Genomic DNA, 27,623 nt, shown 5'->3' on the forward strand with positions numbered 1-27,623 from the left:
AACCCGGGCCCCCTGCACTGGGAGCATGGCGTCTTAGCCACTGCGCCACCAGGGAAGTCCCGACCCTGTTTCTTTATTCTCGTTCACGACCAGCCCCAGAACAGTTCCGAGAGGATCTGGTGCTCTGACTTCCACGATGCCTAGTGGATTTTTATGTCATTAGACAATTTCGAATCCACTCCTCAAACCTCCTTTAAAAATGAGCCAAATGAAGGACAGGAAATTGTCTTCAAACGTAGGTAGCTTATGTTCACTCAACTGCAGCACTCGAAGTAGCAAAATTTAGAAACGACTGATGTCCAGCAGAGGGGGACTGGCTACAGTAACGATGGTGCATCTGTACAATGGGGCACCATGCAGCCATTAAAAATGAAGTTGCACAAGTGTCTCTGGACATAGAATTAACTCATAATATACTGTTCTCCACATGAAAAGTTCAGGCTGTGAAAGGGTTTCACTGAATTTTGCAAACTATTCATAGCAACGAATCTGGATACTGTCTCTGGGTGAGTGGGCTTATGGATCTTTCTGTTAGTTTTGCTTGTAATTTTCTGGTATGTCTGTAAAGGAGCAGACACTGCTTTAGTAAGAACAGCAACGACAGCAAACAAATTAACTTAATTAAGGTTGAGGAAAGGACAAAGAAAGGAAAACCACTTGGACACAGCTCTCAGCTGTTATTACCAACACTGTGAATAGATCAGAGGGGAAGTGAGAACGCCATTGAGTCTGCCATTGCATCTACACATTTACAACACTGCTTCATGTTATCAAAACGTGCGTGCGCTCGTGTACACACACACACACACACACACACACACTTTTCCCCTGACCTCACTTCCCATGTAAGCGTCCATCCGTTCTCACTGTTCCTTGGAATCACACTTTTAAATTAAAAAAAAGTGTGATTCCAAGGACTCATCCCCAGTTCCTTTTCTTCTCATATATAGGCAACCGCTTTCAACGGTTTCTATCTTTTTTATTTGAATGCGTTGTTCCAAAATATATACTGTTGTTTTGCGAGTATGCATTTGTATGTAAGTGACAGCGTTCATATTTCTTGTTTACTATGTTTTTAAGATCCATGTTGATATGTATATATATCTAACTATTGCTTCTGGTGGTTGCATACTATTTTATGGGGTACGTCCACCCACTTATACCTATTCCACTCTCCCAGGGAAGGCCCCTCGGATTCTCTCCAATTCTCCTCCCCCTGTGTAAGGCTGTAGTGGGAGATGCTAGGGCTTGTCCCTGTGGACCTGTGGGAGACTTGCCCTGCTGCATATCCAGCAGTGGAGCTGCGGGTCATGGGGCATGCCGGGGGAGTTCACTGCCAAAGCTGTGTCACAGACCTGCCCACCAGTGCTATATGAGTAACTGAACCCCACACCCACACTAACACTTTGCATTACCCAACTTTCTAACCTCTGTCAGTCTAATAATATCAAGATTCTTCACCTTGGGACTTCCCCGGTGGTCCAGTGGTAAAGAATCCGCCTTCCAATGCAGGGGACATGGGTTCGATCCCTGGTTGGGGAACTAAGATCCCACACGCCACGGGGCAACTAAGCCCACGTGCCACAACTCCTGAGCTCGTGTGCCTCAGTGAGAGAGCCCCGCGTGCCGCAAACTACAGAGCCCGCGCGCCACAACTAGAGAGAGAAAACCCGCATGCCACAACTAGAGAGAAGCCCGCGAGCCGCAACGGAAGATCCAGCGTGCCTCAGCGAAGACCCCGCGTGCTGCAACTAAGACCCGATGCAGCCAAATAAATAAATTAATTTATATATATTTTTAAAAAAGATTCTTCATCTTTGAAAAATCTCGTACTTTTCTGACCCCCTGGGGTTTTATGCATCTCACATGTCTGCCAGCTTTTGAGGTTTATTGACACTTCTTAAAGGGAGAGTCAAGGGTAGTGGTTTTTAAATCTGGAGAACTTGTCAAACACACTTATTCCTGGGTCCCACAGAAGACCAATTAACTCAGAATATCTAGGGGACGGACCCAGGCAATAATATTTTTTTAAAAAACCTCCACAGATAATTTTAATGTGCAACTGGGAAGGAAAACCACTGTCTCTTTAAATGCTTATTTAATCCTGCTACAATGTTGCTTCTGTCCGGAGTATCCTACTCAGACTCTGCTCTTACTAAAGTCACTAACACTTTTCTAACTGCCAACTAGGATGCCAGGTTCTGTTTGCCTTGGCACGTCCTCTCTGTCTAGGCGATCCTGTTCACACCCACAGCTTCAACTGCACGGGCTCGGCTCCTGCGCTCCTGCTTTTCAAAGCTGACCTCACAGCCTCCGCCCCTCCTACTGCCCACCAGACCCTTTCCCTACAGTGTTTCAAACTGTGCTTACTATCACCCCGCCCCCACAAGGCTAATTCTATTCCCCTGGTAACCGGAGTTAAAACCTTGAGGTGCATGCCCGCCCTTTCATCACCCTCACAACCTCTCTGCCCGTTCCTCTGCCTTCTCTCCAACCATCTTCACTGTCATGGTTAGGATGAGCATCTCTCTTCTGGATCTGCTTTTTCCTCCTGTCATTCACCCTACACTCCTGAGAAAATTGGCCACCTAAGAATCAAAGTGCTCCTGTGCTTAAGAAATACCATTGATCCCCCAATCTCTACTGGATAAAATCCAAACCACTGGCTGTGTCGTCCTTCCCCAGACATGCTAGGTCCTTTCATGACTCTCTGAAAAGCTCACTACCCAGAATTCTGCCTGGCAGATTCCTATTCATTTTTTTAAGCCAACTTAAAGAATGTTTTCGGGCTAACGTCAACCCATATGATGACTTCATACGATAGAAAAGAGCCCCATCCTCTAGGCAGACAGGACCCTTCACTAAGGCACATGGTTGGGCAGGAGAGTAGGGGCTTGATTTCATTCCCTTTCACCCATTTGGCCTGGTGCCCTTGTCCAGGGCAAAACCCGCACAACTATAAGCAGTGGTCTTGGTTTCTTCCTCAATAAAGACCCCCTCTGATCACCCAAGCAAAGTTAGCTGTTCTAGCTTCCATGCTCCAAAAGCACTTTTATATGATATATTACATTTCATAGCTATCTCCTCAACTAGCCTACATCCACCAATGGTAGGGCCCATAACTGGGTTACCTCTAACACACAGCAGGTGCTGAATGAATAAATGAGTAAAGAGGTGAATGAACGCTTGCTCTGGTTTCCCCAATTCTATGAGATTAAGCCATGATCTAGCAAAAAACAAAACAAAGGAAAAACAAAACACACACACACACACACACACACACACACACACACAAGCCAAAACGAGAACAATAACAAAAACTACCTGAGCCTCTATCACTGGGTAATTTATTGTTCTAGACATACGGGTGTATGAAATCTTCAGAGGAAAATAGCACTTAAGACATTTGGATTCTTTACTCTGGAAGTTCCAGATACCATCCTTAATCTATAGGGGAATATTTCTTAAAAGTCTAAGAAAATCCAATCAGTGAATTTATAATTATGTAATTTCTTCCCCATGTTCCACCAAAAAGCAAACAAATAAACCAAAACCACCACTAGAGGAAAAACAAAATAAACACCCCTAGACTATTTTCTGCATTCTTTCAAATGAATTGTTTCTTTTGTTTACAAAAGGTAAACTCACTAATCTAATATTTACGTATTCAAAACAGTGGTGATTCAAAACTGTGATTGTTCATATGACTACATGTCTTATAAAAGCAATGAGATAGTCTGCAACTAGATAATTTAAGTCAGCCTTTCTGGTCTTTTTTCACTTGAAATCTGTGAGACTGTATAAGATTCTTTCCAGTTTGAATTTTTAAGTTCCAGAGTGCCTCAATTACAGAAGTTCACAGGCAGCTAGAACTTAATCAGAAGAGCCTCTCGGTTGGACTGGCTGACTGCAGCATAATTTTAATTTAACACTGGGAAGTGTGGCATTAAACGGATGCACTATTACATTTTTGGTGGTTACAACTGAGTGTGTTCCAATTAGGCAATTATCCATATGCCAATCAAGTGCAAACACTCTGGTAGACAATAACAGGTAAATAAACGCCGTACCTGACACATCTTCATATTTCCAGGCCACTGATTTAACAGGATCATTTGTAATGCTCTTTGGGGATGTAGACTTCCGTGTGTAATGGGTCTTTCTCTCTGACAAATTCGAAGAGCATTATCAGTGTTATCTGGAGCCCGAGAATATGTGAGGTCACGTTTCCATTTTTACAGATGCGCGAATCATAGGCACCCAGAGGTTAAGTCATGTATCCGAGACCACGGTATCGGGGAGAGACCTACCACTTGCACAACTCCATTTTCCTACTTCAAACTGTGGTTTCTACCCTGACAACCACACTGATTCGTCAATTTGAAATGGAAATCAGGACATGCCAGACTTAAAACCCTCCTAGCAACAACTTCTACCTAGGCATTCACCATTTCCACTTAAGACCGAGGCTGCTGGAGACGGGCCTTTGTGTATCCTTCTGTGAGCGCTGTGGTGGATTTAACTTTCCTTTAAAAACTGTAACCCTTTCCTTGTCTTTTTCCCTTAAATTTTATAATTTTGTCACTAAGGTCAAGTCTTTATATAGCTAACATATCAGATAAGGTTAGATTCCATGAAAGCCCCAGACTACGGTGCAGATTCTCTGTATGAAAGAACACCAGCAATGTCTCATGACAAGCTGACACTCACTGAATGGTGCCGCCTCAGGAATCTCTGGCAGGACTGGGGAGCTGCTGGGGGATGGAGCTGCTGGGTGGCACGAAACTGACAGCATCTGACTTTGCGTCTTCCATGGTGGTGGAGGAGTACTCTTTCTAAAGTCACGGTGGTGGCAGGTCACGTGAACTCGTGCCACTAGGTAGATATAATATATACTGATAGTGACTGACACCTATACACCAACACACACACATTTTCTCTCTTTCCTTCTTCCCCTCATTTCAAGATTTCCCCAGTGACTGGCTCTATTTTCAGTTCTTTTAAAACAATCCAGTAACATTCAATTATCAATCAATCAAGCAATCATTCATTTATCCATTCTTTCAATCATCACTTATCTCCTAAGTACACAGTGCTGGGCTAGACAGTATGGAGGACAGGGAGGAAACAGACACAAAGTAGCCTGTCCTCAAGATGCTGGGTCACAAGGATGCTAGTCTATCCACTAAAATGAATTTAGGGTGGCACAAAATACTCTAATAGTGGCTACAACCAACGTGGTTTCCCTAGGAGATTCTCGGGGATCAGTTCATGTGTTAGGAGAACATGAGCTCAGGGGATCCATTTTGAATGAGAACTTGTTCTCTACTCATTAGAAATGAGCCACCAAATACTAATGCTTAAAGTCTGGAAATATTTGAGCCCACACAGTGTCACCAATTTTTAATGTGTTTTTGCTCTTTTGATTCAGTTTTAATAAATGTTATTCCATCTCCATAACTTTGCTATAAATTCGATGCCCTACTTAGTGGGATAGGCCTTTAAAGGCCAGTAGGATATCGCCTAAGGAAACGAGGTCCGCTGGCTTCCAAAGACAGTTTTCCACCAAAGGCCAGGGTGGGTGTGACTATGTCTGGACAGACCGATCAGCAGTTGTTTTAATGTCTAGACCGGGGGGCAACGCCTGTGGGCATCCAGCATCACCATGTCTGCACACCTTGTCTCCAACCTGATTACTCCGTGTGTTTCAGCCTGCCATCTGAACCCCACCTGTGGCCAGCTCTGCCAGATCCTTGTCATCTTGGCCTGCTACAAGGCGAGGGGATCCGCTCATTCGTCCCTTCCTCCTTGGTGAGATCCTGCTACCCAAACACAGCTCCCTGCTTCTGCTGCTTTTCTCCCCAGGCTCTCCAGACCTTCCACCCCTCAGCCCTGCTTTGCTTCTCACTGACTTCAGAACCACTTAGGAAGGGCAGCCCTAGGCCCCACTGCTGAAGTCTGCCTGTTCCCACCTCACATCTAACACTGAATCCCGAGCCAATCCCTGATTGTCGGGAAAAGCCTGAGACGTAAAAAATCAAGTGCATATTATCACAACCTAAGAGTAAGGCTTTGCCTGAAGGCAAACATATCTAACGGTATTCCTGACCAAGGAGAGAAACCTGGCTCAGGGGAAGGACAGTCATTTACTACCTGGTACCCACAACGTTCACTTTTCTCCTTGGGGGAAAAAAAAAAGATGGACTTGAACTAGTTTGAATTTTTTTGTCGCACGAGGTGGTAAGACTACTCCAAATTTATTCTTGTTTAAAATGTCATCTGCTTCTACCGGCGGATGAAACTGCGCTTCAATTTATATCAAGGTCCAAGGGTGACCAAGCCTGTGGCCCGGTTTATCCATCCCAGTGCCTCCCTCTCTGCCACCAGCTCAGTGACCCCTGGGGGAGAAACATCTTTTGGAGAGAACCCCACCATTTAGATGACTGATAGCAGGAACACCAGATCATAGGAATGAAATTGTGCTCAGGGTCTAATATCCTATTACACCAGGCTATACATATTTAATTCCTTGGGTCTTTCCTCATAAATCAATTCCTTCAGGCCCTTAATCTCGTCAATATCTTTTCTGATATTGAATTTTAAATGCCATTCTCATTGCTAGGCAGAAAGGCAATCTCTTACTCGTGATGGGATCAGGTTTCGTTTACAACCGAGAGTGCTTGGAGGAGCCTGGCCCTATTCCCTGACCCTGCTGTTAAGATCCTAATGCCGGTCAGAGCCAAACAGCCCAGGTGCAGGTCTGACAGGGCTGGCCCTCCAAGAGGTCAAGACAAGGAACGCTGGGGTCATGCCTATCGGTACCCTGGGAGCCTGGGGCAGCTCTGGGAGACTGGGGAGAAGGCAGAAGTAAGGGGTTTCAAGGGTGTGGATCCTCAAGGGGGTCACTGAGACATGAGGCACCCTGCCACCCACCCAGGGCGGTGTGCTCTGACAGGGGTTCCCTTCTCTGAACAGATGAGCAAGGGCCTGACCGAGGACACATACACTGGAGCAAGATCTCGCGGGACGTGGGCGAAGGGAGGCCATGGGCCATGGGTTCTCTGGAGGGGAAGCGTACAACCCGGAGGGCAGGGGTTTGGAGCCGGAATGTTTCCAGGTTCCCTGAGGCTGGCCCCTAACGCTGGTGTTTCCCCTGCTGCAGGGAAAGGGAAGAATCCCTGAATTCTGTGAGCCGTGCAAAATTGCCGAAGGGAAGCAGGAGCGATAAATATAAGATTTCAAGAGTGACCGAGAATTGGGAAACGCAGGTAACCACTGAGCTGCAGATTTGGGGGCCTAAGTCTGCAGGCAGTGGAAGGACTCCAAGGGCCCAAGGGCGGGGGCTCTGGGAGCTGTCGACCTCGGTGCAGGAAATAAGCAGGTGCAACTGCACAAAACTTAATGGTAATCAAACTAACCGAAGGTCCATCCACTGATTATCAGCGTGCACCAGCAATTCTAACATAATCGGTGATAAAATCCTTTGTTGATCTAAAGCCTAACCAATTGCTGCCATTACTGATAAGAGTCAATATACATGTGCAAGCTTCAAATGAGCATAGTTTCACTTCTTACCCTTTAATAAACATACTCGATGTAGAAATGAATTTGGAAAATGTAACATAGTCTGCTCCCATCCCACCCCTCCCCCACCCCCATATGCTCACACGGGACTCAGCTACACCCAGTTTTTGGATTTTGAGCTTGTCTCAGACACAGTGTCTCCAATCCCTGTAGCACTACATGTATTCTTACATTTCTACAGTAAATTCGAAATAAACAATGGTAGCACAGTTATTGCAAAGACTGAGAACTAAAACTGAGCTACTTCATTCCACAGGACCTCTTAAAGAATTTTTCTGTCTAAAATTTGAAACAGTGAAAACATGGTGAGAACCATGAGTTGTATTATTTTTGTTGAGTGGAAATTTTAGTTCTTATGTTACATATTTTTACTGAATTTTAATATTTTACAAGTTGAAATGAGTTCTTTCAAAACTGTTGACTGTTTGCCTTAAAGCTAAAGGATAGATCAAGAAAATGTTACCAAATCAGTGGTACTACTAGCAGTTGCCTAAATTGTATCTTTTGCATTTGGATTTGTTAAGATTCGTGTATTTACTGGACAATTATTTATAGACTGTAATATATTAACTATAATCAAAAGATCAAAGTTCAAACTGTTAGGTGGGTTAAAAAAATTATTTAATAGAGAGTTGTGATTTTTCCCTTACCTTGTACTATTTTATTTAAAAACTTTTTTACAGGCATAATTATATGTGAAATTCAATATAGGAAAAATTTCACTGTATTTCTTTCTTGGCCATTATTATTACTTGTTTCATTTCATGATTATTACTGAAAATAATTTTGTCGTGTAGCATAGGAGGACGTTTAGAAAAGGACCCCCTCAGAATGTCAAGTTACACCAGGCACACCCCTGGCACGCAGCCCGGGGTCTGGGCAGGAGAGGAGATCATGACCTTGGGAGGGGAGAAATGTGTCATCAGACATGGTTTTAGAGACCATTTCCTTTACTTGGATATCCTCCTGGGAGGGCCCTGTGTAAAAGACAAAATACCCTTTGGGATTTGTATAATTCAATGGAGTTACTTATCACGATACACTATACCCTGATAAGGCAACATTATTATGAAAAGAAACACAGCCAAGGATTGGAGAAAAGGCAAAAAAATAAGCCCCAGGTCACTGTCTCAAGGTTAACATGGTTAGCTCTATCGCTGACTTGCTGTGTGACCTCGAACAAGCCACCTTACTGCTCTGGTCTCCTCTTTCCCTCACAACTGTCTCATGAGGAATGCTTTATCATTTGCAAAGCAACACATCAATTAATGTCTTGCTCACTGAACGCAGGAAAAGAAGATGCAAAAGTGGCTTAGAAGACTCAAAAACCTATTTTCTCTTCTTCAGATGATTTTCTTTTTAATAGTGTGATTTGCAGTGTCGTTTCAACTTCCTGTTTTTCACTTTCCTCACATGTTATATCAAGATGACAATACTCATGAGTGGGATACTATGAGACTAAAGAACATCCATTAATATGTGAGGCTCCTTAATGGCAAAGGGTACTAAGTTAAATGAAAGGGCTGTTACTATCCTCTTTGCAAAAATGGACAGACTAAGGTCAAGTGAGTGGGCCTTACATGAGTGGGCACTCCTGGGGATTAATATTCATAGCGGAAGGTCTGTTGTTCAGTCCCATCCTGGCCAAGCTGGTTGTCCTCCTTCAGCCAATTTTCAAAACACAGGGCCAGCCAACTTGAATTAACACCATTCATGCAATTCCCAAGAGAAGGTGTCAAATGCGTTGCAGAAGTAGGAATATATATCAGTGATATTCCCTCTGTTGCCTCTGCTGGCAATTCCACTGCAAACGATAATCCAATTTGCTGGGATTTATTTATTCTTGTCACTTTTTTTTTGGCAATTATATAAGGTGGTCATCACCCCAGCCTCTGGGCACATGTACAGCTGTTAATGTAGAAATTTAAAATATTAACATGCTTTCCAGCCAGGCTAGCCCATTTACTTCAAACAAGAACCTAATTGCACAGCTGGGTCTTGCATTGTGCCCCAAAGGCCAAAAGAGATTCGTTCTTTCTCTGCAGGGTTTATAACCCAGTCACGATCAGAGCTTATAGGTAGAAAACCCTTTATGGGTGACTTGTGACCAAAATCCTGTGGCCATCTTTGGAGTTGGCTTATGCAAAGTGATCTGGGCCTTATTAACAGTTCAGCCCGTGGAGAGCCAAACCATGCTCTTCCTGGCATCAATAACAGATACTACCACCATCAGTGACCACCTTGACTGCAGTTTTAGGAAAGCAGCTTTTGACTTAATGGTTACAGAGCAAGAACGTGAGTTGTGGTTTTGAGAGCTTTTAGTTGAATCCTAATTGGTGAGAAAGTTGTAATGATCTAACATGTAAATGAAGAGAGACAATACAGCTGAAAGTTGTCTCTACATCAGCCACAGATGTCTGACTAAGAACGGACATGGGTCATCAGCTATGTTGCTTAACTCTTGATTAATGGTAGAACCTGAGTGAAGCTAATTCAATGACAACAATATTCCCAATTTTCCTTTGTTAGCGCAAGTTGACGTTTTTATGGCTAGGAGACTCAGACATCTAGGGGCAGGGTGAGGAGAGGAGAACTGTCCCTGAACTGAGTGCTGTGAATCTTTAGTGGCTCTGCAACAAGGTTTGCAAATAATGGGCACATTCGTCTGTCACAGAGAAGGTGTGAGGCAGAGGATGTCTGCTCGTTCCCCAAAGTCTCCACGTTATTTTAATACACTGGGGCTGGTCTGGGACCCCTCATTAGGAGTCTCAGAGTAACCAGAACCTCGTGGAGGTCTCCAAGTTTCACCTGTTCCTTGTTCCAGAGCCAAGCAGTGGGGAGACAGGTGAAGGCCTCACCAGATAAGGACAGTCTCCCTGAGGGGCTTTAACCACCTGCAGGTGGTCTCCGTGGCAATTACTTAGCCTCTGGACTATATCAGGTTTGCCCAGTCCCTGAACTGCAGACTGTCTTTAAGGAAAAAAACAAACAAAACCGCAGCAACAGTAGCAGCAGCTGCAAGAGAAAAGCTCAACAGAGACTGCCATTGTGAAATGTGCCACATATTCTTAATATCTGGGGCTGAGATCCATTGGGTAAAGTAAAATATAGCACCACCCATTTTGCATAGCTCTCAAGGATGCAGACAGAAAGTTACCATTTTAAACCAATCTTCTCTGCTTCTGGAACATTAAACATAGGAAGCACTAAAGAAGTGAGCTGAATCGCTCAGACCCTTTACAATAAATTGTGTCAGCATGGCCATGAATGATAACAGCAAAAAAGGGTCCCAAGGTATAAAAATTAAGAGAAATTAAAGCTGTAGCTCTACACTTAATACCAATATCAATCTACCCTGTGATGATGTGTTCCTCCAGCCTTAGCAATCCCTCAACTTGAGATCGGCGATTGCATGCAATTTAACATTACATGTGGGAAGTCTACCCATGTCCTTCTAATGAAAATTTCAATCACAGGTTTTGCTGAAGTCAGCTGAAAGGCCAGCTTCTAACAATGATAGCACAGAAAAGATCATCTTGTGTGATACACAGCTAGTTAAGTGTGCATTCTAGAAATAGGGAAATCAACACCAAGATTAGTGTTGATGACTTTAATTTTTTTCCAAAAGAAAGAATAGGGAGACCACATTTTTAGGGTCTGCCAATAGACTCTATATAGCAGTGATTTTTACTTCCTGATGACAATTTGAAAATGTAAATCATGATACAAGTAAGTGACATAAAGCAGTTATATTCTAATTCAAGTGATTATATCAGGATTAAGAAGGATTATGTGAGAATTACTTTGGGAAGTTTAAAAAAAACCACCTGTTTTGCCACTGAGTTCACTGTGGATAATCTTTAAAAAGATATGAAAGTTTTCTTTTATTCCAAGTTGTTACAATCTTCATTTTTTTCTGTAGTTTCATATTATGAATGGATATTCAGTAGCTATTAAAAAGGTTGTCTTATTCGGGTTTAACCTGTTAATGGGATTATATCATATTAATAGACTTTTGTAACATTGAACCAACCTTGCATTCCTGGAATAAATCCAGTTTGGTGGTTTATAAAATACCAGATTAAATTAGCTTTTAAAAAGGAATTTTAAATCTATGTTCATAAGTGAGACTGACCTGTAATTTCCGCCCCTCTTTTTTACTGCCTTTGTCCTGTTTTGATATCAAGTGTACTAGGTACACTAGCCTTATGAGTTAGTTGGGAGGCGTCTCCTCCTTTTCTATTCGCTGAATAATTTTGCAAAAGATGGGCATAATCTTCCTTGAATGTTTGGTAGAACCTTCCAGTAAATCTATTTTGGATCTGTTGCTTTGATGTAAGATTTTAAGTTTCTAACTCCAATTTTTTTATGAGCTCATCCAGGCTTTCAATTTTTTCCTGATTTAATTTTGATAAGGTTTTTTTTTTTCCTTTAGGAATTTGTTTATATCACCTGAGTTTAAAAATTTGTAGTAAAACTATTCCTGATTTTTTCATAGTTCTTTAATCTCTGTCACATCTATAGTTATAACTCATTTTCTTTTAAAATATTGTTTATTAAGTTATTCTCTTTATGATCAGTGTTGCCAAATTTTCCCATTCTATTAGTCTTTTCAAATAGCAACTTTTGGCTTTGTTGATCTTCTCTAATGTATGACTTTGTTATTTTAGTAACTTCTATCCTTATCTTTATTTATCTTTCTTTTTTTGTGTTTATTTATTTTTTTTTGTAATAAGAGTTGGATGCTCATTCCTGTTTCCAGTTTTCTTTTTTCCTTAAACAGACATTTAAAAGTTTAAAATTTTTCCTCTAGGTTCTGTTTTAGCTGCATCCCACAAATTTTGATATGCTGTATTTTAATTATCAACTATTTCCAACTATTTTAAAATTACAACTCTGATTTCTTTTTAGACCTGTGGATTTAGATGTGTGTTTTAAAATTTCTAAGTACATAGAATTTATTTTAGTTATCTTTTGTGACATTGATTTCTAACAATTTTATTGTGATCAGAAAATATTATCACCCCTTTGAAATTTGTTGAGACTTGCCTTAAGGTCTAGTATGGGATTAATTTTTGTAAATGCCCCACATATATTTGAAAAGTACAGTTTTCTGTACAGGTCCTGCCAATCAAGAGTATAGGAGCTGAGTGCTATGTAAATGCTTCATCAACTGCAAACATCAGCAGGAACAGCAAGAAGGGAACAGCAGAGCTGCTTAGGAAAATGTCCTCACTCTCTGACATCTTCTAGGGTCTTTCATTCAAAGTAGGCTTGGCATGTTGCCACTGTCCTTTAAGTATCGACGTGTGATGTAATCTCACTTTCAAAAGATTAGGAAAAACAATCAGGAAGAAATTTTAAGCACTCTATTGCCTGGCTTGGAGTCTTCTTACTACTCTTTCTAAGCCTTGGTTCCTTGATAAGCATGATAAAAATGTCAACTCCCAGGATGCAAGGCTCTTAAAGTATTTGGATAGTAGAAAACATTGTCTGAACAGAAACATTTGTGACTGCACGTACACACACTCAGCGTAAGTAAAAACACAACAGCTTATTTCCCAAGGTTGTAGTCATTCTTTCATAGCCCTGGGGCCACACCAGATGATGTCAGTGACTAATAAGCTCCTCAGCATCTAATACCAGCAGAGAGCATTCATGACCCCTAAAGACAGAAGGGCTCCATCAATCCTTACACTTCAACAAAGATTTGTCAGGAATCTGGTTCTATTCAATCAATGAGATGAGATTATTATGTATTCAGGCATGAGTAGGAAGAGCAGCAGAGGTTATGAATGAGGGAAGCTGGGGCTTCCCTGGTGGCGCAGTGGTTAAGAATCCGCCTGCCAATGCAGGGGACACGGGTTCGAGCCCTGGTCTGGGAAGATCCCACATGCCGTGGAGCAACTAAGCCCGTGAGTCACAACTACTGAGCCTGTGCTCTAGAGCCCGCGAGCCACAACTACTGAGCCCGAGTGCCACAACTACTGAAGCCCACGCACCTAGAGCCCTGTGCTCCACAACAACAGAAGCCATGGCAATGAGAAGCCCGCGCGCCGCAACAAAGAGCAGCCCCCGCTCGCCGCAACTGGAGAAGGCCCGTGCGCAGGAATGAAGACCCAACGCAGCCAATCAATCAATCAATCAATCAATCCTTAAAAAAAAAGAACGAGGGAAGTTGGTTTACAGTTTTCAGTAGCTGAGAATAAAACGTGTGGCGACTCAACAGTTTGTTCTTTTCTTCATCTGTTTATTCAGAGAGCTGTTGGCTACAAATGACTAAATTAGCCATGAAAGACTGGCCTTAGGTGCCAGAATTAGTCTCTACTCCAATATCAGAAGAAAAAAGAAACTAACAGTTATTTAACATGCTGGGGGGAAATCATAGCCCCTGTGTCTCACCTCATTTTTCAGGGGGCTAGGAGATCGATATAAATGAATGTAAAAGGAAAAGAGTCTCAGAATGCAAGCATGTGGAGGCCCAGTAAGGAGCCAAGGACCAGGAATCAGGAGCCACGAGCAGCAGGAGGTGAGAAGGGGGGTTGGGGGGGGATGCGGCTTAGCTCAGAGACTTAAACTCTATTTGATTAAAATCAGGAAATAAGTGGGCTGGTCTAGGGGCTCACCATGGCCCCTCCTAGCTTCAGCAGTCTGTATTCTGCAGTTCTCTTGAGGTAAAAATAGTGGTGGAATTGAGCACATCTCCAGTCCAAATTTTATATGTAAAGCGGAATTCCCATTATCATCACATTCTACCTTGCTTTTTATACTGTGGGTGGACCATGAGAAATGTCCAGCAAATCGTGGACTTAAAATCAAGCACATCAATCACCAGCTGGGCAGAAAAGCAGACTGAAAAGACCAGACCAATCAACTAAGACCCAAGGACCCATGAGGGAAAGGTCGGACCTTGGAGTGCTCTTTAAGTGACCTGGCAACTCTCAGAAATCTATCGGAGCTCATGTTATCCGATGTAGAGCGGTGAAACTACATCACAAACACCTCTTTTCTCCTTCTCCCTAAATGATAAATAGGAGGATTACCTGGGGAAAATTATACTGTGAAAAGAAACTCAGCACAACAGCTTTTTTATGGACTTTACAGTTAGGTCATTACCAAGATCTTCCTGAAATAAATTGTGAGTAGCAGTGAAGAAATACAAACCACTAGGGAAGAAATATAAACCCAGGAGAAAAGAAAACAAGATGCACAGAGAATTAGTGAAGGACAAAATTGCAGAGTCCCACTCTGTATTTAAATGATTGAAAAATGTGTAATGCACTGGTTCAGGAAATGACTTAGGGTAAAATGTAAATCATGGGCGAAAACACGTATCTCTAACACCGTGAATGAGAGTCCCGGTGCTTGCCAAAGAAGCCTTCTGACCGGAATACCTGAGTGATACCTGGCTTAAAATAAATTAAAGTGGTGGTGTGGTGGAGGACATAAAAAATGGAATGTGTACGCATGGGGGACAGCAGAATAAATTACAAATGTAATTACAATAAACTACAAAACAAACGAAAGAAGAAAAAGGTGATAATAAAGGTGTGGAATGTCATTTTGCTCATCTTTCATTTATGAGCACCATTTGTAATGCCCCTTCCTTGGAAACCTATAACCAGAGTTCAAATATACTTTCTCCTTTTTTATCTTCCCCAATACTTCAAGAAAATAAAGCTGTTGTGGCCATTTACTTAGTGTGTGTGTGTGTGTGTGTGTGTGTGTGTGTGAGAGAGAGAGAGAGAGAGAGGGAGACACTCAAGAGACATACAGAGATGAAACAGAAAGCACCAAAGCTGGAGAGGTAATTACCAAACTGAGGAAGTCTCATCAAGTTAAGAACTTCATGAGGTAGGGTCTTTTCAGTGATCAATTGAGTGAAGTGGGTGGTCTATAAAGTGAGCACCAGATTGGGCAATAAATTTGTTTAAGTTTCCCTTGATGACTATTCAGGGTGCTTTGTTAAACAGAGGAGAAAACTTAGTCTTTAACTAACCGTCTTACATCCTGGTACTGAATTCCCAATTCCACTCTTTGGTTACAAGTCCAGAAATGTTAACTGACTATGTCTGGCTAGCCCATTGATTGATCTTTAAAACCGGTAACACTACATGTTTATGTGCAAAGAGAGAAGGAGACTGAAAGAATATATGTGAATGTTAACCACAGTTATATCTGGGTAGTGACACTCTGAATGATGTGTTTCCTTTTATATGCTTCTTTTAGGTTTCCAAGTTTTTTTGCATTGAGCACATACTCTTTTGTATGAAGAAAAATAAAACAAAAATCAAAATGACAAACCTAGACCCAGAAAAACTGCAGCTCCCACCTACACTTCTCGGCCTGTTTATTCTCTTACTCAGATAAAGAGGATTCTTTTCCCTCTGAGTCATTCTTCTCCTTCCTCTTTGTTTCCATGTTGTATTCTTTCACCCCCCCCCCCTACACTTCTCCCTGTGTTCTCTTCATAGCCTTCATTTCTGATGAGAAGGAGATGGGCTGCTCTTCCTAATCCTGTTTCCTCTCCTAACCAGCTGCACGGAGAAAGCCCCGGAGCACGACTCCCTCGCAACTGCAGCCCAACTGGAGATGATGGATAATTACATCAGTCTGGCTGGGAGCGTGACACCTGCTGTACACAGGCGGCCATGTGTGCGTCCGGGTTCAGTGTTTCAGCGTGGATGAGGCTGCTTCTTTGCATGGTTAGACTATAAAGAAATGGAGTCAAGGCCAGAACACAAGGATTCATTTTAGTGTCCGTGGCTGGAGGGAGACACGACAACGGCCAAACAGTATGTGTCTGCGGCCAAAGCCCATTTTGATTTGCTGCATTCAAGAAAAGATCCATTTCACTATAAAGCTGGTACTCTTGGCCTGGAGGCAATTTCTAAAAGAAGTGGTGGAGGGGAGGGTCATTCAAAGGTCATCCACCAACTATGGCTGACAGTGTGCGGGAAAAGCCGAGTTCCTTTATCCTGGGAATGGCTGCAAATCTCCCAAGGGTCCATATTTCCTACTGCAGACACTGGGGAACGCGGCAAACGGTAGAAGCCAAGTGATTTTAATGGTCTGCAGGGCAATGCCATTATTTCTACCCCTGGCTCCCACATGCGTTCATCTGCTAGCCTCATTGCTTTCAGAAGCGATGATTACTAATGAGGATGCATTTGATGATCAAATTAATTACGGGCAGAGCAGGAGCTCTAATGGTGAGCTGAAGCCTCCCAGAATTAAACTTTATTAGGGCTTCTCTTTCTCGTCCCAGAAGTGAAGAGATTTCTTTTCACAGTTCAAATTTAATAAATAAAAGCCACGTGTGTGTGTTACTTTCTTCTTGCTAGCTCTTACTCTGCTAATGTAAAAACCACATGAAGGGCTGTGACATAGTCAGAAAAGAGGCAATGGGTTTTTTGCCAAAAATATTTCTCGCAAGCAAGGAGCGCCGGAAGGGCAGAGCTTCCCCGTGTCCTGCTCCCCTGGTCACCGTGGCCCTGAAGCCCCACTTCTCTACCTGGTCCACTGTGGGGAGTTACGGGGTGACAGAGAGAACGCAGGGGCCGTGGTCAGCCAGGCCTGGGCTGGAAATCTGACTCTGCTGCGTCCATGCTGGACTCAGGGCAAGTCACTCGTCATCTCCGGGTCTCGAGTTCTACCTGAGAAGCCGGGATAAGCGCATACTCCTGAGATGTGAGCGCGGAGTGGAGTAATGAAGGAGTTTTTGAGAGTAAACTGGGGCGAGCAGGTCCTCCGGCTGTAAGGGGTGGAGAAGCAACAGCGCTGGCCACCCCAGGACCAGGAACCTCAGCTCTGGATTTGTCCAGACTTACCCTGCAAGTCCTGAGTCTTCTCTTAAACCTCTACGTGTCTTCACGTTGGCCCCAGGAAAGTGGCGATTGCAGTTTGCATTTGCAGAACAGCTTTTCCAAATGCGTTCACATACATCACCTCATTTTACGGCCACAAACGCTGACCGAGGCTGGCAGGGTCCATTCTCCAGATGCAGAACCTGAGGTTCAGATAGGCTGATTTGTACAAAGTTGTGCAGAAGACGGCCAAGCTGGAAACCCTCTCCCTCCTACTGCTCTGGTGTTTTCATTTTCTTGGGCAGAAGCTCGGTGCCGCTCACGTTCACGAAGGCAGGGTATCTCCTTCCTTATCCGAAGGTCTCTGTCCAGTGAAAATGGCAAGATGCCCATGGTCCTCCCTTGTTTGAAGCTGCTAAAAACTCAGGGCGGTTTCCTCTCCATGAGCTTCACTTTTAGTCCTTTGTGTCTTGTCCGGAGTCAAATGGGAATGTGCCTTAGTAACTCCTAAGCCCCTAAGCAGATGTCAGGTGCGATCATTTCAAACGGGTTGGGCTTTGCAATGTGAAGCCCTGAGCCAAGAACCGGAGCACTGGTTACTATTTCTCGTTCCAAATGTCCCCAACCATCCCTTCAAGAGTCTCACACTGCAGTGGGTACAGACATTCTGAGAAGTGCCAGGGAGTGTGATCTGCAAATGTTAGAAAATGCACATGCTGCCACCAAGACAGCTGACATTTAGCAGCCAAAGGGAAGGGGCACTGAATTATAAATGAGGATTATCATCACCATCACGCCGGCTGCTATGACAATGCATCATCCCAAGGTACTGGTTGAAGAACGGGTAGAAAATGAAATGACAAACTCCGGGGTAGTTAAGGAAGGACAACCACGGTAGACCCCAGATTAAGCAGCGTTGTGAACCTTGATATCCTGCCCTGGAACCTATGTAAAGCCACATCTGAGAGACGTACATGTTTTTATGATTGTTCTGATTCTAGCAAAATATCAAAGACTTTTAACATGAATGTGGAAAATGCCTTGTGAGTTGTTTTCTATTCAGAAAGAAAGAAACTTCATCTGGGTAAGTTGAAATAGAATAAAATAAACATGGATTATGTCTCTGCAGCCACAGCTCGTAAAAATTCCAGATATGTGTGTGAATATGTCTTTGTGCATACACATATTTTTTGAACTTTTTTTTTTTTATAAATTTATTTATTTATTTATTTTTGGCTGAGTTGGGTCTTCGCTGCTGCACGCAGGCTTTTTCTAATTGCGGAGAGCGGGGGCTACTCTTCATTGCGGTGCACGGGCTTCTCATTGAGATGGCTTATTTTGCTGTGGAGCACGGGCTCTAGGCGTGTGGGCTTCAGTAGTTGTGGCACGTGGGCTCAGTAATTGTGGCTCACGGGCTCTAGAGCGCAGGCTCACTAGTTGTGGTGCACGGGCTTAGTTGCTCCGCGGCATGTGGGATCTTCCCAGACCAGGGCTCAAACCCATGTCCCCTGCATTGGCAGGTGGGTTCTTAACCACTGCGCCACCAGGGAAGCGCTTTTGAACTTTATAACACTAAAGGTTTTACTACTTGCCCATGAAAGTCTAAAAGAGAGACCCTTTCTCTGCACTGTAATAAGGCAATTTTCTTGCCCTGTCCAGTGATACTGAATTCTTTTCTGCACTGATGTATAATATTTTCATACAGTAAAGATGTTAAGGTTGTTACATACGTTTTCCTGCATGTAAACAACCAGATCGTCATGCATGTGCTACTTTTCAACTGAGCAATTTTGAGGTTCATGAACCCTACTTAGGAGGAAGATCCTCCTAATATACTGCAACTTAAATTCCAAACTAATCAGTCTTTTGTTTTCCACATCCTGCATCGAGTTCACTGATTTAAATATTTCACAAAAGCTCTTAAAAGTTATCACTATAAAAACATTGAATTCTTTCTTTTAGAGAAATTTCTCCTCTTCTATGTTTACGTTTGTGTTGCTATGTTTTTAGCTCTAGAGGAAGAGCTGTCTTCCCACTGCCTCTTCCATGTCTCCTCCCATCCTTCTCTTCCCTCCATCTCCAACAGCTTCTAATCTTCTGTACTGTTTGCAGGTCCATTGAAGCCTAGGCTTGCCTCCCTCCATACTAGCTGTTCCCCACTTCTCTGCCTCCTCCTCTCTTCAAGGGCAAAAACCCAATACAGACTGGAGAAGAAGTCGCCCAGTTAAGCACTATTTGTATTTTCATTCATAAGGATAAGTCCCTGTGTCATATTTTTATTTATTTATTTATTTAATTTATTTTTGGCTGCGTTGGGTCTTCATGGCTGCGCACGAGTTTTCTCTAGTTGTGGTGAGTGGGGGCTACTCTTCGTTGCGGTGCACGGGCTTCTCATTGCAGTGGCTTCTCTTGTTGCGGAGCACAGGCTCTAGGTGCGTGGGCTTCAGTAGCTGTGGCACGTGGGCTCAGTAGTTGTGGCTCATGGGCTCTAGAGCGCAGGCTCACTAGTTGTGGTGCACGGGCATAGTTGCTCTGCGGCACGTGGGATCTTCCCGGACCAGGGCTCAAACCCGTGTCCCCTGCATTGGCGGGCGGATTCTTAACCACTGCGCCACCAGGGAAGCCCCCCTGTGTCATGCTTTTAAAGAACCCACTTAAAAATCCAACTTCTCTCTTGTTATTACATATTGCAGCCTCTTCCTGTCACCTTTTTCAGACTATTTATCTTCCTTTTCTCCTCCCTTAAACCCCTCTAATTTGCGGATCTGCCTCCTCAGTCTGAAGCGTCTATTATCCAAAATATGCTGCCTTAAGTTCCTATGTTCCTGCCTCTTAGACATTCAGAAAATGTGCTCACTGTTCTTCCCTTCCCTTGTTTCTGGCAAGCCAGAATAACATGTAATATTCTTCCCCCAACCTCTCCCCGGGCACCATGCTAACCAAGGATTCATTCAACAACTGGATTAAGCTAAAAGCCCCTGAAACAGGTTCTTGTTCAAAATGTCAGACCTGGTCCATGTGTGTTTGCTTTTGCTTTTTCCTTCCTCCACAGGCAATTAAAATGTCTGTCAGTGATTAAACTTAAAAGAGCAGGGCGAATGGGAAGGGAATTCCATGGAGTTCTTAGTGGAGGACAGACTCTGGCCTTTGTGGAATTCCCAGATCTCCTCAAAATGAAGCCTGTCAGTCAGCGAACCACCGGGCAGGAGAAGGACTCAGCTGTGGAGGTGACCTGCACTCAGCCATCAGTTAGCCACACGGAGTCCTAGAAAAGTGACCCCAGCCCTTCATCCCCGACACAAACAGGCTACCACGCATTACCTCCCGTGAGAAGGAACCTGGAGCATGAAAGAGACGGACGGACACACAGAAACCAAACCACCAGTCCTGGAATAAACAGAAATGATTCAGGAACAATAAGAATTAAAAAATTCTAATTAGTATTCTCAAAAAGATTTGAGAAGATACCGCAACCAAAAAATAAGACTGTGTGAAAAGACAGGAATCAAAGAACAGAAATAACATTTGCAAATAAAATAACATGATTATCAAATAGAAACTTCAGTGGGAAGGATAAAAGATAAAAGCTTAAACAGATACTATGAGAAAAAGGACAATGGGCACAGAGCATCAGCCTCGTAGGTCCCTTATATGACTGCTGGGCATTTCAGAAAGAAAATGAAACCAGAAAGGACAAGTGAACAGTTATCAAGAGAACAGAGACCCCGTTGCATTTATCCGTGTTATCTGTCTGCAGCACCTCGCCCAAGTTCTTTGTAGCACTACCTGTGAAGGCCACGGGGAACAGTGGGCTGCTGGCCTTTCTAGGATTTTCAAAATGTTTAAGGGACATGCTTCTTTTCAGAAATTAAAAAGGATTATCTAAAGTTGTCTTGGGTAAGTTCATTTTACCTGTCTTCCCCTAAAGTTTTCTGATGATCAAAACCACCACCACCCCCAGCAGAGGCACCACCCCCAGCACAGCCATCATCATCGCAGTCTTTGATATGACCCCTGCTGCCATAATAATGATCCTGGGGGCTTCCCTGGTGGCGCAGTGGGTGAGAATCTGCCTGCCAATGCAGGGGACACGGGTTCGAGCCCTGGTCTGGGAAGATCCCACATGCCGCGGAGCAACTAGGCCCGTGAGCCACAACTACTGAGCCTGCGCGTCTGGAGCCTGTGCCCCGCAACAAGAGAGGCCGCGGTAGTGAGACGCCCGCGCACCGCGATGAAGAGTGGCCCCTGCTTGCCGCAGCTAGAGAAAGCCCTCACACAGAAACGAAGACCCAGCACAGCCAAAAATAAATAAATAAATAAATAAAATTATTAAAAATAATAATAATAATAATGATCCTGACTTTGACATGTACACGTGAGACTTCATTACATATGAAATCAGGAGGGGAATCAAACACAAACTTTTCACTATCTCTAAAAATGTACTTACTAAGCAACCGAATCGTTTAAAGAAGATTTCACAAGAGATGCTTAACTTCCCTTAAGTGGTCAGACGCACTCACTGATGTTCTCGTTTCAACACACTTTCATTTATTTCTTAATATACATCCCAAAGACCAATCCTTGACCAACTTTTGGCAAAACTAGCTGGGGTTACTCTTATATTTTAAGAGAGTAACATTATTGTATTTCTCTGTCCTCTTCTATAAAATTAGTCTAGATTAGCTTCTGTAATACATATACAGAGAATCCCACATCTACCCCTCTTTGAGCATAAGGGAAAAAAAACAATTACTTAATTTCTAAAATGGTGTTGATCGTAATAGTCCTCTTTCCCTCAATTTCTTTCCCTGGTCTCCCTTGCTGAAAATTGTCAAGGCAGCTGACTAGCCCTGGTCTTTAATAATGGCAAGCCAAGAGTGTTAGAGAGTTCTACGTGGGCTAATGGTTTACTGGCCTAAGACAGCTGGTCTGCAGATGACATTTGCTAACAGCATTAAACAGCATCAGCTGGAAGCATGTATGAGGGACCCTTCTGCCATAATCATCATTAGTCACTCGCAGTTTTATGACCAGCAGCTTAAAATGGTATCCTTTTACCATCTAAATATTTACCAGTCCTATCAATATGATTTACACATGGCTTCACAAAGAATTCTGGGGCTTCCCTGGTGGCGCAGTGGTTGAGAATCTGCCTGCTAATGTAGGGGATGGGTTCAAGCCCTGGTCTGGGAAGATCCCACATGCCGCGGAGCAACTAGGCCCGTGAGCCACAACTACTGAGCCTGCGCGTCTGGAGCCTGTGCTCCACAACAAGAGAGGCCGCGATAGTGAGAGGCCCGCGAACTGCGATGAGGAGTGGCCCCTGCTTGCCGCAGCTAGAGGAAGCCCTTGCACAGAAACGAAGACCCAACACAGCCAAATAAATAAATAAATAAATAAATAAATAATTAAAGGTGCTAATAATTTAAAAAAAAAGAAAAGAATTCTGATTTTTAAGTTGGTTATTTAGAAATATGACATACTGACTTGTCCTTGTGAATAAAAATACAGATCCTGTTTAAATTCAGGTATGGTTAAAACCATAACGAGATACTAATATACACGTATTATAGTGGCTAAAAAAACAGAGTAAAACAGAACCAATTGGCCATTCCAAGTGCTGGCTGATAAGGACACAGAACAATTGGAATTCTCACGTAAACCCTCGGGAAAGCACAATGGGACAGACACTTTGGAAAACAGTTTAGCAGTTTCTTAAAATGTCAAACACACTTACCATATGACCCAGCAATCCTACTCCTAGGAATTTACCCAAGTGAGATGATAAATTATGTCCAAACAAAGAGCCTGTAAGTGAATGTTTATAGCAGATTTATTCATATTGGCCTCAAACAGGAAACCACCCAAATGTCCATTAACTGGTGACTAGATAAACAAAGCATGGCCCTTCCTCACCATGGAACGCCATTCAGCATAAAAAGAACGAACAACAGACACATACAGCAACACAGATGAATCCCGAATTCGTTACGCTGAGTGACAGAAGCCAGACTCAAGAGGTTGTATACAGTACGATTCCACTCATATGACTTTCCTGAAAAGGCAGAACCATGAAGGTAGAAAACAAATCAGTGGTTGCTGGGAGTGGGGTGGACTAAAAAGGGGCATAAGGGAATTTTGGGGGGCGGTGATGGAATTATTTTATATATTGATTGTGGTAGCGATGGTTACATCAGTGTATGAATTAGTCAAAACTCACAGAACCGTCAAAAGAGTATTTTTACTGTGTGTAAATTTTACCTCGATCGACCTAAGAAAATTATTCAGTGTGGTAACCTGAAGGTAAATAAAAATTTCAAATATGGGTATGCTTCTCTTGGATACCTAAAGATATAAACGAAAGCCCACGACCTTACTCTCCCTGTGGCAGAGACAGGTTAACTTTGTTGCCAGTTTCAGATCAGGTTAAGGTTACCATGTTACCATGGATACAAGCTATTATTTCCTTTTGTGTGAAACCTCTAATATTAAACTGTGACTCACATGCAAGGCAAGGGGAGACTAAGAAACAACCAGACAAAGTCACCTGAGGCTTTTTCATTTTTCAGAACCCTGCCCTTAATGTTTCCTCCATGAACTCATGAGAAACCATGTGAAGTCAGTGAACATATCCTTCAGGGATGAAAAGAAGAAAGGTTAGAAACTTTTTGGCTAAACTTGAAGGCAATTCTAAAAATTTTATGCTAGTCTTAAGGCTGTTAAGACTGTTTATATTCTTCTGTTTGTTGCAGAAATAATTTCCCCTATATGGATTGCTAAAACAATGACATACGAGAGACCAGTCCTCTCCTCTATCTGTTGACTTGCCTGGGAGACGATGCTTTTCTGATTTATAAAGTGGACAGAGGGCAGATTGAGGGTGGGTTTTAAAGTCAGGAGAATTCTTTGCAGTGGGGCTCAAACTGGCAAGTTGTGGGGATTCACTCAAAGCGTGTAAGGTAGAAAGATGACTCTTAAATAAGCACATATATTTAAAAACTATATTAAAGATGTGTTGCCACAGTGATCGCCATGCATCCACCTAACGACTAGTGAAAATGAAAATCATAACTGCTGCCTTTGAGCTAGTGCTTTCCCCGTGCTAAGGAGGTGCTACGCGGACCCCTAGGGCATCACCTCTCCCTACACCCTGCCCTGCTCTTTATGATCCAAGAATCCCAAACAACCCAGAGCTCCCCAGAGGCACCAGGCGAGTTCTTGCCTCTGTGCCTTTGTCCATTTGTTCCTCCATTCAACAAACATATTTTGACTATCTACTCGTGTCTGCTGTTGATTGAACTGTGTCCCCCCAAATTTATATGGTGATGTTCTAAAGCCTGTACTTCAGAATGCAAGCTTATTTGGAAACGGGGTCACGGCAGATGTCATTAGTTAAGATGAGGTCATACTGGAATAGTGTGGGCCCCTCAATCCTATACAAATTGTGACCTTATAAAAAGGGGAAATTGGGACACAGGCACACACGCAGGGAGAAGGCGACCTGAAGATGAAGGTAGAAAGCAGGGTGATGCGTCTACAAGCCAAGGAAGGACAAAGCTCGCCAGCAAACCTGAGGAAGAAAGGGGAGAGTCCAGAGCAGACTCTCCCTCCCCGCCCACAGAGGGACCAACTCTACCAGCACCCTGCTCTTGCACTTCTAGGTCCAGAACTGTGAGACAATAACTTTCTGTGGTTTAAACCAAACCAGAACAAACCAAAACAAACCCCCAAACAAGATTCCCCCCAAAACAAAACAAACACAGTAAAGTACATTTCCTACGGACAAGGAGATTCTGCAAATGTGTGAGAAGCCGCGAGAACGGAACTGCTCCTTTAAGGGGCTGGAGCTCAGTGGGGACGCACAGAGGAGCTCCGGTGTGGACCGGGGCGGGGCGCTGACACCCCTGCATGCTTCTTCCTGATTGGCTAGCTCACCCGCACCTCCTGACTTCTTTCAGATTTGAATCTTCAACCAGCTTAAAGGTTTTTTTTTTTTTTTTAACATCTTTATTGGAGTATAATTGCTTTAAGACGGTGTGTTAGTTTCTGCTGTATCACAAAGTGAATCAGCTATATGTATACATATACCCTCATATCCCCTCCCTCTTCCGTCTCCCTCCCACCCTCCCTATCCCACCCCTCTAGGTGGTCACAAAGCACCGAGCTGATCTCCCTGTGCTATGCGGCTGCTTCCCACTAGCTGTCTATTTTACATTTGGTAGTATAAAGATGAAGACGTTGAGAATGGACTTGAGGACACGGGGAGGGGGAAGGTCAGCTGGGACGAAGTGAGAGAGTGGCATGGACTTATATATATACAGCTTAAAGGTTTTAATCAACTTTTCATGCAACCAGAGTCATCTTTTCTGGAGGAAAAGAGGGCCCAAGGCATGAGGTATGAGAGACGGCCAGACGCTCCTCGTCCTGGCAAGGGCGCCACTTACCCCCAACGTGCGGACAGATGGACAAGCCCCGGGAGCTCCCCGCGGCAGCTGTTAACACCGATTTCCAAGTGCGGGCGCCTGAGCCCCGCCTGTAATGACATTTTCCTGGCTGATTCTGACCTCTGAATCTCGCTGATTTGTCTAACACACACTGTGAACATCAGCGAGTTAGGACTCAAAGCCAAGACGCCAAAATTGCTTTTAAATGGCAGGAGATGTTGAAGACAGAATTTCTGTGACTTGGTCATTAACTTGTTTATATCCCGATCCACGCTTTTTTACATCCCTTCCTCTCAATTATTTTTTCCCTGCTTGGCGGAGGTTTCAGCAGCAGTTACCTCTAATCATTAAGACACTTTTGTAGGCAATTCAGTCTCCTGCTCTTAGAGAGCAGCCAATATTGGTGGGGGAATTTGAAAAAAATATCCTACTCACTATATAATTGCCCATCGTCTTGCTTATATTTTCCTTGTTTATAGAAAACAACCTTTTTTTTCCAGAAAAGAGTGGTTAGATTTATATATTCAGAGGAGTAATACAAATAACCATGTGTGATGATAATTTAGGCTATATTATTCTAAGATAACTCACACACCTTAAGGGTATCACATATCAATCAATGTTTTCAGATATAAATCCAGCTATGACTCTTTGATTCTACCCTCTGCTGCCAGTGCCCAGTTTTTTCCCCATCCCCTCAAGCCCTCATTTCCCACAGTCCACGTTCCTTCCGCTTCCTCCAAAGCCCACAGCTTCTGTCTCTTTCTTACATGAGCTGGAAAGACCCAGCTTTAACTTGAGTGTGCCAGAATGAAGCCTGTCGATCTTCAACAAAAGCAGAGATGCTGGCCTGTTTCTGAAGTTTGCCTATCGCCCCAAATTCTAGTGCTTCATCCATCCCATCAACAAACATTTCTGAAATACAGAGTGTGTTCAGAGAACCGGTCTACATCCTAAGTATCATCCAAGAGAAATGGAAATGATACAGTTCACGTATTCATCGATCTCAAAAACAAACTCGCCACGCTTTTGTAGAAATCAGTGTGCCTGCTTTTAAGTTGAGAAGTTCTAAGATTACAGAACACTGGTGTCACAACTGGCAAGGCTTTTCTGACCTTTTGCCATGAGGCTAAATTTTATGTATGGAGCTTTCAAAGTCCTAGATTCTCTTCCTTGGCTTCCCACTTCGAGGGTGTAGTGCTTCAACCTATTTCTTTAGCGTGGCTTCTCCCCTGATCCTCCCCTTCCACGGTCATCAGCACTTTCCTGACCTAGCCACTTTCTGCTGTTCTTTTTTCTCCTCCACCTTTCCCAGCAAACAGCCGCCACTGCATACGCACGTCCCTCGAGAACAGAGACACCAGTGCGGGCACAGGTACCTGTTGCATGCCTTGCATGGTCTGCTGCAGGAACTGCACCTGCTGGTCCTTGGTCAGGTTTTCTTCCGTTCGAAACAGCTGCTCTTTCTCCTGCTTCAGCAGCTCCACTTCGTTCCTGTAGGCGTCCAGCTGCCACCGGAGGCTGTCGTTCTCTTCTTTAAGCGCGTAGGCCTGGGCGGCCAGGGCTGAGGGGCAAACAGAATGAGTTCAAGTGAGTGACCTTCTCGCTTAGATGGACAGCCTTCAGTGCGAAGGGGATTCTAAACCAGATTCTTAATGTTTGTACCAAACCCAAATGAGCTACCCTGGGGTGCTTTATTTTGCAGCTGGTGAGCATTGCTTCTTTGGGAATTTTTCGCTATTCTATTTGTCCTGTCTTATGTCTGATTGTGGGCACAGGATTGACT

At 43.5% G+C, this 27,623-nt stretch overlaps 1 protein-coding gene across 8 annotated transcripts in view; it reads right to left on the reverse strand.

The window, feature by feature from the left end:
* Positions 1–27,623, reverse strand: part of ENOX1 (ecto-NOX disulfide-thiol exchanger 1) — a 625,875-nt gene that overhangs the window by 74,245 nt on the left and 524,007 nt on the right. For all 8 annotated transcript variants that reach the window (XM_082435381.1, XM_082435376.1, XM_082435380.1 and 5 more), the window contains one exon: positions 27,217–27,401. In XM_082435381.1, coding sequence (XP_082291507.1) covers positions 27,217–27,401 — 185 coding nt within the window. The remainder of the gene's footprint in view (positions 1–27,216; positions 27,402–27,623) is intronic.

The sequence above is a fragment of the Balaenoptera physalus genome (genome assembly GCF_965194825.1).
Source record: "Balaenoptera physalus genome assembly, chromosome: 18".
In the NCBI taxonomy this organism is placed as follows: domain Eukaryota; kingdom Metazoa; phylum Chordata; class Mammalia; order Artiodactyla; family Balaenopteridae; genus Balaenoptera; species Balaenoptera physalus.